Source organism: Saccostrea echinata, unplaced genomic scaffold, assembly GCF_033153115.1.
Source record: "Saccostrea echinata isolate AGI-Se365-2 ecotype Australia unplaced genomic scaffold, CSIRO_AGI_Sech_v1 ptg000033l, whole genome shotgun sequence".
NCBI lineage: Eukaryota > Metazoa > Mollusca > Bivalvia > Ostreida > Ostreidae > Saccostrea > Saccostrea echinata.
This window is the reverse complement of record NW_026889782.1, coordinates 31090001-31106173: the sequence shown is the minus strand read 5'-3', so window position 1 is coordinate 31106173 and position 16173 is coordinate 31090001. Positions and strand designations below refer to the sequence as shown.

General features: G+C 35.0%; 1 protein-coding gene across 1 annotated transcript in view; it reads right to left on the bottom strand.

The window, feature by feature from the left end:
• Positions 1-16173, bottom strand: part of LOC133199113 (uncharacterized) — a 37174-nt gene that overhangs the window by 14891 nt on the left and 6110 nt on the right. Inside the window, exons 2-4 of the mRNA XM_061334989.1 lie at positions 16022-16173; positions 1097-1549; positions 291-539 (exon numbers count right to left, since the gene is read on the bottom strand). The exon at positions 16022-16173 is cut by the window's right edge and continues 19 nt beyond it. Of these exons, the coding sequence (XP_061190973.1) occupies positions 291-539; positions 1097-1549; positions 16022-16173 (854 nt within the window). The remainder of the gene's footprint in view (positions 1-290; positions 540-1096; positions 1550-16021) is intronic.

Here is a 16173-nt window from a genome sequence, read left to right as displayed (position 1 = left end):
ATACATTGCAGGTAGCATAAGGTATGCTCTTGTACATGCATGGCTTTTAATATTCTGATGACTGACGAAAAATTCATTGTGGTGAAGTACTTTGTGATAAAATATCTTTCGTCAAAGTAGGTACATTGTATTCACAGCAAGCATTCTTGCCAATACCGTGATATGCTGTATATATACAATTTTTGAAACAAAAGACCATTGTGCCTCAACACTAACCTGAATCATAAATCATCTGTGACAAATAGATGTGAAAATTAATCCCTGGTATAATATCAGTAAATAAACAGTACCTTGGATGCTATCTGTCACATCAAAAACATCTGTGTGGATGTCGACTCCCCTGGTTGAACTGATATTTTCCTTTATTTCTTCCAGGTCAATCCCCTTTAGTCTCTCTAACAATGTTGTTTTACCACTACCAGCACACCCTATTATCATTCCAGAGGCATGGTACATGGTTGTCTTCCCTTTCTTTAAATTCTGGATAAAATTCATCACAGATTTGTCTCCCCTCAAAATAACCTGCATTGGTATTCCGACTATAAAGACAAAAGCATTTGCAATTCAATGCTGAAACAGAGTCAATTACATAATTACATGAAAAAAATTGTTGGATACCTGTAACTGTGTTATGTAGTGTTCAGTTAGTACTCTGGTTAATCATTCGCGTTTTTTTTTTCATACATGAAAATATGACAAGATCTGTAAAAAGTTTGTTAATTCAATTTTAACTTTTTTGAAAAAAATACATATATAATGGAATGGAAAAGCCACTGAATCCAATTTCTAAACACTTCCATAACCTAAATAAAAGCTTGTGATATGCATCAGTTACTTTTATGGTATACCAATTAATGATCATTATCACGTTATTCCGTTTGCTTATTGCTTATGATTTTCCAAAAGAAATGTTCATGCATTTTACATTAAAAAAAAAAGAATTATAACCTGCATAACCTGCGAGGCAAAATTGCTCAAAAGATATTTCCACATGACAAATGAAAGACATATCCCATTCAGAGTTATTTGTTCTATAAGTAGATCCTTCAACCTTAACATTCATGAATTTCTTTATTTTGAAATCAAATAGACATACACTTGCTGAACGCCAAATCATGTACTGTTGGGTCCTCCATTGTTGGGTGCTTGAAAATGTCCTCTCCAAGTCTTTCTATCAATTGCTCTGTTTGTTTTGGCAATAACCAGCAAAAGACTTCATTCTCTTTTGGAGGGTAAATCCATGATCTGCAGTACTCAGCTATATTTCCTTTCTCTGCCTGAGTCAGGAAGATATCCACAAATTTTGAATTCCTAGAGAATTTGAGGAAACTGATATCTTTGAAGACATCAGAAGAGAACCTAACCTCTGATTCATTGAATTTCAGAACTGGTTTGTATTTTTCTAAGTCTTCAAGAGTAAATGGCTTAGTGATTTCCTTGGACTGAAAACTTTCGGCAACAGCATTGTACTTGTTTATCCATTTTCCTTCTCTCATGTTAATTTTGTAAGAATTGGAAAGAAGAAGGCACATCAAGAATGCATTTCCACCTACAAAATTAAATAAAGAAATGCTGTTGATATCATTGAAATATTGACCATATTCAACAACACAGCTTTAACAACATCTTCAACAACAATAGCCTTAACAATAATTTTATAGTTTTTTTTCTGCCAGTGACCTTGAGCTTGCAGGAATGACATTCTTCAAGGTCAGGACACACCCGTAGGGAATACACAATCTTTGTACATGTACTAAGTATGAGCTTCCATTTTTTTATTACATAGTTAGAGCCTTGAAAAAAATTATATAATTTTTTTCTTTGAGTGACCTTGAACTTGCCAAAAAGACCTTGCAACAAGATCCAAACACACTCTTGGGTCATAAACATTCTCTGTACCATGTATAAGCTTCCAATGATTTACAAATTTATATCCAGAATAAAATTTCATGGACAGACAAACTAGGTAAATCCTATATCCTTCCACAAAATGCTGTCAGTCGGTAGAGGGCTTGCTCCATAATCAGAAGGTTGTGTGTTTGAATCACGGACGAGACTGACCTAAAAAAAATATGTAGCAACTGTTCCTTTGCCAAGCCCTCTCCTCGGCACTTTGAAGTGAAAGTTACCGGTCTTTTGAATGAGACCTTAAAAACCGAGGCCCATGTCACGATAGGGCTACAGCGCTGGCACAATAAAGATACCTATCTACTCAATGGCCCTGAGTCATAGTGTCGAGTAAAGGTCTAAATTTGAAGCCCTTCACCGGTATATGGTGACGCCTTTATGTGAGTGAAAAATTCTCAAATGGCACGTAAAAGAATATACAATCAATCAATCAGTCCTACCTCAAATTTGTTTGCAAGGGTAAATCAATGCAAAATAAACTGACAGAAGAAAAAGAAATAGGACAAGAGACCCAAGGGCCAATTTGCTCACCTGAGCACATTGGCTAGAAAAAAGAAATCAGTTTAGTATTGAAAAGGTTAAATATATGTGATCATAAATAACAGATTTATTTACATTTGAATTTACACTAACTTGGATTAACATAGCTTTAGAAGATTTTTTTTATATGTTTGATCTTCTACTGTGGCTGATTCCAACATGTACCCAGAGGGGCATGAATTGAAAAAATATAATAAACTTTACTCTAAGATGTATCTTAATTAATATGACTATGCATTAATATGATTTGTTATTCTTGGTAAGAAAATTTTGATGACTTTGATCACCAATTATGGTCCCTCCCTTCCCATGGGGGTCATGATTTGAACAATCTTGAATGTAAACTACTTGAGGATGGTTCCATTAAAATATGTCTAATCACTGATTTATGTTCTTAAGAAGAATATTTTTAAAGATTTTTTCCTATATATTTCTATGTAAAACTTTCAAATTTGAATGCCAATTGTGATCCCCACCTAGCGCAAGGGGTCATGATTTGAACAAACTTGAATGTACACTACCTGAGGGTGCTTCCATATAAATATCACAAATCATGGCTTTGCTGTTCTTGAGAAGAAGATTTTTAAAGATTTTTCCTATATATATTCCTATGTAAAACTTTGATACCCAACAAAATAATTCGTCTATTACTCAATAAAAAAATCTTAAAGTTGTTCTATTTAATTGCCTGCACTTGCCTCCATTTGTCGCTATCACCATTTTGTCTAAACAAAGCAATAGTGCTTGAGCACTCTTAGAAAACCAATCTCATTCCCTCTAACATTGACATCTGCGAGAAAATTTACTAAGATATGTTCAAAAATATGGCATTTTCCCCCATGTATTTATATGTAAAACTTTGATCGCCCATTGTGGCCCCACCCTACCCCAAGGGGTCATGATCTGAATAAATTTGAATCTACACTACCTCACAATGATTCCACATCAGTTTCATATTTTCAAGCACAGTGGTTCTTGAGAATAAGCTTTTTAAATGATGCCATTAATTTTTCACGAAATCATAATTATTTCCCTTTGGAAGAAGGCATGACCCTTCATTTGAACAAACTTGAATCCCCTTTACCCAAGGATACTTTGTGGCAAGTTTGGTTGACATTGGCCCACTAGTACTGGTTCTTGAGAAGAAGATGAAAATTTGAAAGGTTTACAACGACAACAATGACGACAGACAACAGACAAATTTTCTTCAGAAAAGCTCACTTGAGCCTTCGGCTCAGGGGAGCTAAAACAAGAGGCCCATAGGCCACATCGCTCACCTGAGCACTTTGGCTAGGAAAATGCAGAAATCAGTTCAGTATTGAAAAATTTAAATATTTAAAGTGGTTATGGGGGGTGGGGGGTGGGGGTATGATTTGAACAGACATGACTAATAATATCTTTGCTGTTCTTAAGAAGAAATTTTTATTGATTTATCTTTTATATTCCTATGTATAACTATAATCCCCTGTTTTGGCCCCTCTATACTCCTGGGGGTCATGATTTGATCAAATTTGAATCTACATTACCTGCATACCTGCATAAGATGCTTTTATTTTATTATAAAAAATCACGGTTTTGTTGTTCTTGAGAATAAGAATTTTAAAGCTTTTCCTACCTGAGGATGCTTCCATATAAGTATGATCAATCATGGCTTTGCTGTTCTTGAGAAGATTTTTGAAATTTTCCCTATGTATTCCTATGTGAAACTTTGATCGCCCACTGTGGCCCCACCCTACCCCCGGGGGTCATGATTTGAACAAACTTGCATCTACACTTCCAGAGGATGATTCCATATAAATATGATCAATCAAGGCTCAGCTGATCTTGAGAAGAAGATTTTTTTAGATGTTCCCCACCCTACCCCTTGGGGCATGATATGAACAAACTTGAATCTATACTTCCTGCGGATGCTTCCACATAAGTTTCATATTTTCTAACACAGTAGTTCTTGAGAATAAAGTTTTCAAAAGATGCCATAAATTTTTCACGAACTCGCAATTATCTCCCCTAGAAAAAAAAGCACGGCCCTTCATTTGAACAAACCTGAATCCCCTTAACCCAAAGATACTTTGTGGCAAATTTGATTGAAATTGGCTCAATGGTTCTTGAGAAGAAGATGAAAATGTGAAAAGTTAACAACGACAATGACAACAGACAACGGACAAATTTTGATCAGAAAAGCTCACTTGAGCCTTTGGCTCAGGTGAGCTAAAAACACACTTTTCAGTATTAGTTTTTTAACTTTCAACTGTTTTGAAAACAATGCATGGACAATCGCTTTCCAAGAATTGTCAGAGCAGTTGAATGCATTCATCTAAAGGTTTTGGGACTATACACAACAACTAGCTGATGTGTGACCAAACGGTTACTTTTTAAAGAAAATAACAGAGAAGCATAGCTTGGGTAAATGTGATAATTGGTCATAATTCAACACAATGTGGAGTAATAACATTTATCCATACCTCAGTATAAGGTGCTGAACACTTAAACAATTAAAATACAGCTTTGGCTTAGAAGTGTTCAAAAGCAGCGATGTTTAAACTAACTTTTAAAGGGTTTCCTTTTTAAATGTCAGTAGTTCAATTCTACAAATAAGTTTATATACTTGGGAATTTTATTTTTCTCTATTTTAACTAAAATGCTGACTTGTGAGAACTTGCAAAAAACGAAATAGCTTCAGAGTGTTCTTTCAAACTGTTTATCTACAAATTTTGACCCGATAATAAGCACTCATGCAAATCAAAACAATACTTCAAACAGAAAAATGTCATAACATGGAGGTATCCCATAGAACCTTAATCAACCTTTCCGTTGCATTAATTACAGTGATAAAACGCATGTGAGTTAAGGCTAGGTATAGGCGTTTCTATGCAAATGAGCTAATAAAAACGCATAAGAGGTATATTAATTATACAGAGAAAGTTTTTATTCATTTTCTTATGCAATTTTAGTACCCACGATATGTTATAGCCAGTACACATTATGACGTCATATTATGACGTTACTGTATGATCTTCCCTATTGGGGGTAATAAAACACCTCAACAAAACAGCTTTGGCACAAGGGATTACCCTATTTATTTTTACATAAAATTTGTATAATGCTAAGATGAATATTCTGTAGATTTATAAAACTACTCACAAATTGTAGGCATTTTCTCATTTAATCGAAATTTAAGGAAACTTATACCGGACTGTACATTTTTACCCTTATTTAAGGTAGTAGCCCTTTCAGATAACTTTTGCAGGGCAAATTATTAAATTTTGGCGAAGTTTTTGATGACAGATAATTAAACGATGTATAATAAACAACTGCTTTTACGTCATATTTCACCAAAATTTATCATTTTGCCCTGCAAAAGAGCAGTACCGCAGTTATCGTGAAACAGTCTATTAGATGTTGTGTATGAATTAATACAAACACGTCTGTTCACTATGGCTACATATTATTAACTGATATACATTAACATGCATAAAGCTACAACTCTAGAAATTCACAGACTATCAAATAACAAGTTCTGCAGAGCTAGCGATTTCAATATAAACAATTTAAGGTTAACCCCTTAGCAACTGTCAAAATCAATTACTGTTCTAAACATTGTTTTATTTATGTTGGAGATGCATATGTGAACTTTAGAATATAGAAGTTAAGATCAAGGAAGATATAACATTTCCTCCCATCTAATTTATGAACATAAAACACTTGTAGTATTCAAAACAAAACAAAACTATATTCTACATGATTAAAGGTCATAAGATTATAATATGGTTATTATAATAATGTTTATGTACAAAGTCAGCACTCTTCAATGAGTCTTTTCGTTTGTTTACGCACACGCGTCGGATAACGTTTAGGTAACGGTAGTTCGGATGTCGCGTTTTCCGTCTGTGGGCTGACTGGAGACTCGTTGATACATGGCGCGTTTGTCTCATCAGTTACGGACTCTCTTTGTTCTGGCATAGGGTCATTTTACAGTACACTGTTCATCGGTTTTTGATTTTGAGTCGTGCATTTGATCTATGTGTCTTTTCCATACACTTCCTTGTTTTGTTGTAATCTCGTAAGATAACGGTCCTAGCTTAGATCCAACCTGTCCGTCAATCGATTTACTGTTATTTCTGTAATCTAGAACAATTACATGGTCGTTTTCTTTAAATTTTCTGACTGTTCCTTTTTCCTCCACGGCGTTTTTCATGGTTTTGTCTTCTACGATCTTCCTAGTATCGGGTCATATCAAATCTAAGCATGTCCGCAGATTTCTTCCGTGAAATAATTTTGCAGGTGTCTCGTTGGTGATACTATGAGGGGCGTTCCTATACAGCAATAAGAAATTCGCAATCTTTTTGTTGAGCAACATATCATTGTTTTTCATAGATTTCATGCTTCGTTTGAAAGTTTGTACGAATCTTTCGGCTAATCCATTAGTTGCTGGGTGATACGGAGCGGATTTGAAATGTTTAATTCCATTTTGCTTGGTAAAATCATCAAATTCACGTGAGGTAAACTGTGGTCCATTGTTTGAAACGATTTGCTCTGGAATTCCAGTCCTTACGAAAACTGTACGAAGGATTTCAATGGTTTTAAACGATGTGATTTTATTCATCGGGAAAACTTCAGGCCATTTAGAGTGCGCGTCAACCATGATGAAAAATTTTTTGTCTAAGAATGGTCCTGCAAAATCAATATGTATCCTCTGCCAGGGTGCCGAAGGCCACTCCCAGGGATGTACTGGTGCTTTGCTTGGGTTGTTTTGAATTTTTGCGCATCCAGTGCAAGATTTAGTGATGTTTTCAATATCTTTATCAATCCCAGGCCACCATACATAGCTTCTCGCAATGCCCTTCATTTTCACGACTCCTAGGTGCGACGCATGAAGAGTTTCCAATATTCTCTTCCGAAATTTTGTCGGAATTATAACTCGAATTCCCCACATCAAACATCCGTGTTGTGTGGTAATTTCATCTCTACGATTGTAGAACGGCATCAGGGATGTGTCCTCTGGTTTTGTCCACCCTGATGTCACATGCTGGTATATGCGACTGAGCATTGGATTTCTTTTTGTTTCTTTCGCAATTTCCTTTGCAGTTACTGGCAAATTCTCTATTTGCTCAATATTAAAAATTTCAGATGCATCTGGTCCATTGTTGTCAGTTGACTTCATTGGTAGTCTTGATAACGCATCTGCATTTGTGTGTTTCTTGGTACTTTTGTACACAATTTCATAGGTAAATCCTGACAAAAACACAGCATATCTTTGCAATCTTGAAGCTGATGTTACAGGGATGCTTTTTGAAGGGTTAAAGATCGATGTTAATGGTTGGTGATCTGTAATCAATGTAACATTCCATCCAAAAAGATAAGGATAGAATTTCTTAACTGCCCAATAAATCGCCAGTGCTTCTTTGTCAATTTGTGCGTAGTTTTGCTCTGCTTTTGTCAGTGATTTCGAGATGTAAGCAATCGGTCGTTCGCTTCCATTCTCATACTTGTGTGACAATACAGCTCCTATTCCGTAAGGTGAGGCATCACAGGCGAGACAAAGCTCCATTTTGGGGTCATAGTGCGCAAGTACGGTATCGGAAGTTATAAGCGATTTTGCTTTTTCGAATGCTTTCTGTTGATTTTCTTTCCAAGACCATTTTCGTCCTTTTTCCAACAGCTCATGCAATGGTTTTAATTCGCTTGCTAGATTTGGTAAGAATCTGTTGTAGTAATTTACTAAACCAAGAAATGATCTAAGTTGCTTGAGATTTTCAGGAGCTGGCGTCCTTAATACTGCGTCAATTTTGTCTTTAGTTTTCCAGATTCCCTCTTTTGTGACCTCATGTCCACAGTACTTAACACTGTCTTTGAAAAATTCACATTTTTCAAGGTTCGCTCTCAATCCAAAATTTTTGGGGCGTTGAAGAACACTATCCAAATTTCTCAAGTGTTCGTTTTCGGTTTTACCTGTGACAATCATGTCGTCCAAGATACAGTGAACTCCTGGTATTCCTTGGAGAACCTGGTCCATGGTTCTTTGCCAAATTGATGGCCCGGATGCTACTCCATACAACATTCTGTTGTAGCAATAGAGTCCTTTATGAGTGTTGATAGTGAGGTAGGTTTTCGACTTTTCCTCCATTTCCATGTGTAGATCAGCCTGTCTCAAGTCAATTTTAGAGAAATGCTCTCCACGAGACAATGATGCAAAGATGTCCTCAATTTTTGGTAAGGGATACTGATCTACATTCAGGTTAGGGTTGATTGTAACTTTGAAATCTCCGCATATCCTAACTTTTCCATTTTTATTAGGAACCGCAACAATCGGAGTTGCCCATTCACTTGTGTTCACTTTCTCCAGAATTCCCATGTTTAATTTCAAGATTTTCTAGTTCTTGTTCAATTTTGGGTTTCATCGCGTACGGAACTGGTCGTGCTTTACAGAAGATTGACTTTGCATCTTTGTTTAAATGTAGGTTTGCTTTAATTCCTTCAACTCTACCAATTCCATATGAAAACACTGAGCTATACTTTTGTAATATAGCTTGCACTTTATTTTTGCTTTCACTTTTCACTGTAGTGACACTCATAACACTTTTGACATTTTATTTGTTTCAGCCATGACCTTCCAAATAAGGTTGTTGTACCATTTTTCACCACGTAGAGTTCACAAGCGACACTTTGTCCATTGTGTTCGGCTTTTACATCTAGAACTCCTACCGGTTTTAATTTTTCTCCTGAGTAAGTACGGAGATTGATATTGCTCGGTTTCAATGGCTACTCTCCGAATATTTCTCGAACTTAATTCTCCTCTGATATCACGGATACGGCTGATCCGGTATCTAATTCCATTTGAATATCCTTTCCATGTACTCTGACATCTAAGAGTAACGGACGATCATCAGATTTTGAGACAGAATGTATGCTTAATTTTTCTATCCCGCATGAGGAATCGCTGTCATCACTTTCAGCTTGGTCAACATTCCTTACATACTTCTTCTGTTTGAATGTTTTAAATTTCTGTTTACCTTTTGTCAGACAGGCTCGTTTGATGTGACCTTTCTTGTTGCATTTTTGACAAATGGCATCCTTGAAGTAGCAATCGGCTGATGCATGATTTTTGCCATTGCATCGGGTGCATTTGCTAGGCTGTTGTGTGTTGGTCTTTTGCTTGTAAGTTCGTTGATGGTTAAGTTTGTTGACACTCACGTGCTTGTCTCTAAGTTCTTGTGCGTCCTTTGATGCAGTTTCCATCGCCATGGATATTTCAATGGCTTTCTGCAATGTGAGCGTTGTCTTGGACAACAGCTGTCTCTGGATTTGTTCATTGTTTAGTTCGCACACTATTCTGTCGCGAAGGGTGTCATTCAAATTATCTCTGAATTCACAGTGTTCAGCCAGTTTCCGAAGTTTTGCTACATATTCATTTACTGATTCGCCGTCCATTTGTTGTCTCTGCAATTACAGATGGTTTGGAGGATAAATGGTCCTTCAACAATTTAACAATGTCCTGAAAGTTTTTGTCCGCCGGTTTTTCTGAACAGGTAAGATCACGTAATAAAGAGTAAGTTTTTCCTCCAATCAAGCTTAACAGTGCTGGTATATACTTTCATGTTATTTTTCATGTTATTTTCTACTTTGTTCGCCTTGAAATACTGTTCAAGTCTTTCAACATATGAAGTCCAAGTTTCAATGCTGTCATCGAAGGGGTCAATTTGCCATTTGCAATGTAACCTGCCATTTTGGTAATGATGTCTTTAACTGTTAATCACAGAAACTTTGCAGTATCCTTTGACACAAAAATTTCCATGGAATTATCAGCAATATTTTAAAACCCCATTGCCAATTTGTTGAGTATGAATTACTAGTAATACAAACACGTCTGTTCACTATGGCTACATTTTATTAACTGATATACATTAACATGCATAAAGCTACAACTCTAGAAATTCACAGGCTCTCAAATAACAAGTTCTGTAGAGCCAGCGATTTCAATATAAACAATTTAAGGTTAACCCATTAGCAACTGTCAGAATCATTTACTATTCTAAACATTGTTTTATTTATGTTGGAGATGCATATGTGAACTTTAGAATATAGAAGTTAAGATCAAGGAAGATATAACATTAGAGGTGTAATACGCCATTTCCGGTAAAAATGACGGCATTTACCGAGGTATCTGACATCGGCAGTTTTCGGAACACTGTACTTCGTAAACAAAAATGGCGTGTCATCAAGACAGCCTAGGACACTAACATAAAACATACACCAAAGAAAAGGAATATAACTTAGCGGAGAAGAGAATAAATATGTTATTACGTAGAAAACATGTTAATATATTTTGTTAGACAAAATATGCAGTCAAAACGATGATACCTTCAAATACACACTTCATGGGTTTTTCCAACTTCTAAAAATAGCACCATTTTCGAAGAACGAACGAAGTATACCTTCTTCAAAACTTTACATTCGCACAGCGATTTCTTGTGATTCTCTCAATATCAGCAAACCGTTTGAGGGGAAAAAATGTACGTAATAGGTAGCATTCTGTGCATTGTAGAATCTGCAATTCATAAGTGACGTTCAATGTCCGTACGTAAAATATCTGAGATGTTCAAAATATATCAGTAAAAAATAGAATGTAAATATGTTTACAACATTAAAGAAAAAAAAATTAATATTAGATATGGGAATAAATGATTTATTCTGGGTTGGGTTAGGGTGATTTTTGTTATTTTATTTACATTAATATATTTATTTATTTTTACACAAGTTTACTGTTTAGAAAGGGGGGGGGGGGGTGAATATTTTTTATTGATATTTTTTATATACATGTGGGGAACAAATTAGTTTTTTTTTTTACCTTTTGATTAGTGTTTCTGTCAGTTTATATTTTAGTCTACATTGCATAGTAATGTTTTGATCTGTAAAGAACTTCATGCACATGGAAGCTGCAAAAATGTAGGTCATTTTGCAAATCTGTGTCTGGGTCAAGGTCACTGTGATGAGGTCAATCTTCTGAACAAATGAATCTGACTATAGTGAAGTTTATTCAATATGACAATAACCTGTTGTTTATATATGCTCATCATTTCATTAATTATCACATATCCAATGACATTTACAAAAAATAATGGCTTAAATTTTTAGGGGTACATTGCTATGATACAGAATATAGATAAATATTGTGGATGGAATAAATTTTTGTTGTTGTTATATTATCACAAACACACCTTACACAAAATTGATATTATTTTTTTATTGATCTTTCCTACCATATTTTTCTTTGACAGAATATTGCAAACGGTTTTATGAAAAAATCGCCAAAATTGTCACTCAAAGTAGACAGGTTCTCTCGATTACAAGTATTCATATATTATACCTGATGAATTTGAACTAAAAAGAATGCATATCTGCAATCTGTACTGCTTAGTGTTGCAGCTCAATACATGAAACATTCAACTTTTTGCGACTAACTACAGTAGAGGTAAAAATTACATCAGATTCTGTACCTTTTGTCTATTAAAGGTGCACCAGTGGTCTACTGGTCTGTATGTATAACAAAAGAAAAGTAGCACTTGGATTTGAAACTTTGCAACATGCAACAATAAATAGAATTATGTATCTTAATGTAGTCTACTTCTGTGCCAAGTTATATTGAAATCAAATGAAAACTGTAGGAAGAGTAGCGTTTTGAAAGTATTTCACGGAAATTTCTATTTTTAGTAACTATGACAACACCATTCACCGAAATAAAAAAAAAACAGAAATACATATTATGTATCATAGTGTATTCTAACTGTGTGCCAAATTAGATTGAAATCAGACCAAAATTGTAGGAGGAGTAAAGTTTTATGGAAATTTCACAAAAATTTCTATTTTAAATAACCATGGCAACACTGTTCATCGAATTCAAAAACCGATGCATTAAGTTATGTATCTTAGTATAGTCTTCTTGTATGCCTAATTATATTAAAAGCAGACTAAAGCTGTAACAGGAGTAGCGTTTTAAAGGAATTTCACAGAAATTTTTATTTTTAGTAACCATGGCAACACTGTCCATCGAAATCAAAAACCGATGCACTAAATTATGTATCTTAGTGTAGTCTACTTGTGTGCCAAGTTATATTGAAATCGGACCAAAACTGTAGGAGGAGTAGCGTTTTAAATGAATTTCACAGAAATTTCTATTTTTAGTAAACATGGCAACACCGTCCATCGAAATCAAAAACTGATGCACTACATTATGTATCTTAGTGTAGTCTACTTGTATGCCAAGTTATATTGAAATCGGACCAAAACTGTAGGAGGAGTAGCATTTTAAAGGAATTTAACAGAAATTTCTATTTTTAGTAACCATGGCAACACCGTCCATGGAAATCAAAACCAATGCACTAAATTATGTATCGTAGTGTAGTCTACTTGTGTGCCATGTTATATTGAAATCAGACCAAAACTGTAGGAGGAGTAGCGTTTTAAATGAATTTCACAGAAATTTCTATTTTTAGTAACCATGGCAACACCGTCCAGCGAAATCAAAACCAATGCACTAAATTATGTATCTTAGTGTAGTCTACTTGTGTGCCAAGTTATATTGAAATCGGACCAAAACTGTAGGAAGAGTAGCGTTTTAAAGGAATTTCACAGAAATTTCTATTTTTAGTAACCATGGCAACACCGTCCAGCGAAATCAAAAATCGATGCACTAAATTATGTATCTTAGTGTAGTCTACTTGTGTGCCAAGTTATATTGAAATCGGACCAAAACTGTAGGAGGAGTAGCGTTTTAAAGGAATTTCACAGAAATTTCTATTTTTAGTAACCATGGCAACACCGTCCAGCGAAATCAAAAACCAATGCACTAAATTAAGTATCTTAGTGTAGTCTACTTGTGTGCCAATTTATATTGAAATCAGACCAAAACTGTAGGAGGAGTAGCGTTTGAAATGAATTTCACAGAAATTGCTATTTTTAGTAACCATGGCAACACCGTCCAGCAAAATCAAAAACCGATGCACTAAATTATGTATCTTAGTGTAGTCTACTTGTGTGCCAATTTATACTGAAATCAGACCAAAACTGTAGGAGGAGTAGCGTTTTAAATGAATTTCACAGAAATTTCTATTTTTAGTAACCATGGCAACACCGTCCATCGAAATCAAAAACCGATGCACTAAATTATGTATCTTAGTGTACTCTACTTGTGTGCCAAGTTATATTGAAATCGGACCAAAACTGTAGGAGGAGTAGCGTTTTGAAAAATTGTTTACAGACAGACGGACAGACAGACAGACAGACAGACAGACGACGGACACCTTACTATCGCATAAGCTCTTCTGGTCTCTGACCAGTAGAGCTAAAAATTATGTTTGGACAGAATTGCATGAAACTTTGGGAAATATTGCCTGAAGTGTTGTCCATTATAACTAAACTGAATTTAGTCATATTCAAGGTCATGACCATTACACCACTAATACCTTAACTTAAAACTTTACAAATAGAAATTATGTAACTGAGCTGTTGATATTTGTGCAGCAATACCAGCAAACTTTGGAATATTTTGCTTCTAAACATACTTTGTTTCAGTTAGATAAAATAGAGCATGCCCTTGCGCCGAAGCATTTTTGTTGATGTCTATTATAATCTTGTGTAGTAAAGAACAATGACGTCATTATATGACGTCATAATGTGTTCCAGTTATCTCCTGTCGTGGGTACCAAGTATGTATTAGACTATAAGTTTTAACTTTCTCTGAATAATAGGTACAGTCCTTAGGCATTTTAATTAGATAATTTGCATAGAAATGCTTATACCTAACCTTAACTCACCTGTGAATATCATAGGTGAATGTGAAAGGGGAATAACTTCTTTAAGTAAACTAACAAAAAAATATTGTCCTGCCCTAGCACCAGAGGTCCCAGACCAAGGAGTCGAGAAATTTACAATTGTAGAAAAGACGCCCTTGTTAGTTATAACCCTGTACTAAGTGTCCTTAATACCCATGGGCAGAGAAGAAGAAGAATTATAGGGAAATTATGGATTTTCACAATATATTTAACAGAGCCCAACCCTACACAAAAGCCCCTGTCCAGGAGCTATGAATTTAAAAATCTTGAAAGAAGCATCCTTGCTCATCATAACTATGCAATTAGGTTGTCTGCTAAATACACAGGCAGAAAGAGATATTTAGTGAATTTATGCAATTTTAAAGGGGCCTGGACACAGATTTGAAGTTAATATTTTCTCAAATTTTCTGTATAATATCATGACTTATATGTTGCTATAGTATTTTGCATGGAAATATAATTAAAAAACTTATTTTGTCAGGAAATTAATGAAACTACAAATTTCAGGATGCATTTGATTGACACATCCTTGCACTTTTACAAAGTAAACTTTATCCTTAATACTTAAGAAAAGTAAAAATTTTGTTGTGTATTAGTAAAAAATATAACTATAATCCAGAAAATTCAGAGTAGAAATGTGAGAAAGCACACTCAAAACTCAAAACAAACTCACCAATATTGTCAGTCAATGCTCAGTGATGTATGCAGAATTTAACAAGTTGAACACACCGTGTGAAACGTAAACATTAACAAATAACAGAGCTTGTGCCCTGTTTACAGAAACAGTTAATGTTCACCGGGTGTGTTCAGTTTGTTAAATTCTGCACACTTCTCTGAGAACAGACTGATAATACTTTGTTCAACATTGCTCATGCACTAACTCTGTTTGCTTAATACCAAGGAGCAGAATAGAAATATTTCAAAGAAATAATGCACATTCACTACATAATAAATAGCCCCCCCCCAAAAAAAATAATAACACCAGAAACCCTGACGTTGGAGCTTCAAATTACAGATTTTGAAAGAAGCATCTTTGCTCACCATTTAGCCTTAATATCATCATATTCACTTGGTTTATCTACTAAATACACAGTAACATAGAAGATTTTCAAAGAATTAATGCATTTTCCCTTTATAATCAATAGAAAAAAATTGACCTCAGCCCTAACACCAAAAACCCTTGACCCAGAAGAATAATTGTAAAGAATTTATGCATTTCAATATACGATCATTAGAGCACCGCCAAAACTCCAGAACCCCCGACCCTGGGAACATGAATTTCAAGGTCACGGTTTCAAAAGTCGAAGTATATTTTAATCATATCACAGGCATTGTACATGTGACAAGATTCAAACTGTATCTCTTCTCATTCAAAAGTTATTACAAGGTTACAATTATCCCAATGTGTTCAGTCCTATTATTTTTTGTTTATATGTTTTATTACAAAAAGTATACACAACGTACATCTCTATATTGTTTACAGGTCTCTTTATTCAAACAAAATTGATTCTCTTATACTAAAGAATAAGTTTGGTTGTAATTGCTCCATTTGGATTTCATTACACAACAGATAAACATTGAACAAACGCGGATGTGGCAGGTGGCCTTTTTTTTTAACTATGACAGAAACATGTAGAGAGGACTCAAGATAACCTGAAAATGGTGGCGGCATATCAAAATTTTATTTACTTGACTCGAAAAATAAAATCCTGAACAAGCATACATTAACAGTTTCAAACTTTTACCTTCTATCCTGTGAATGTTGTGAAACAAGTCCTCTATATATTTAAGCTCATGTCTGCTGTGATCCTCAGAGCTGGTACACTCCACACACAAGGGAACACCACATGGGGTACAGAACTGCTCCAGGGGACTTCTGGGATGCTTTTTGCATTTG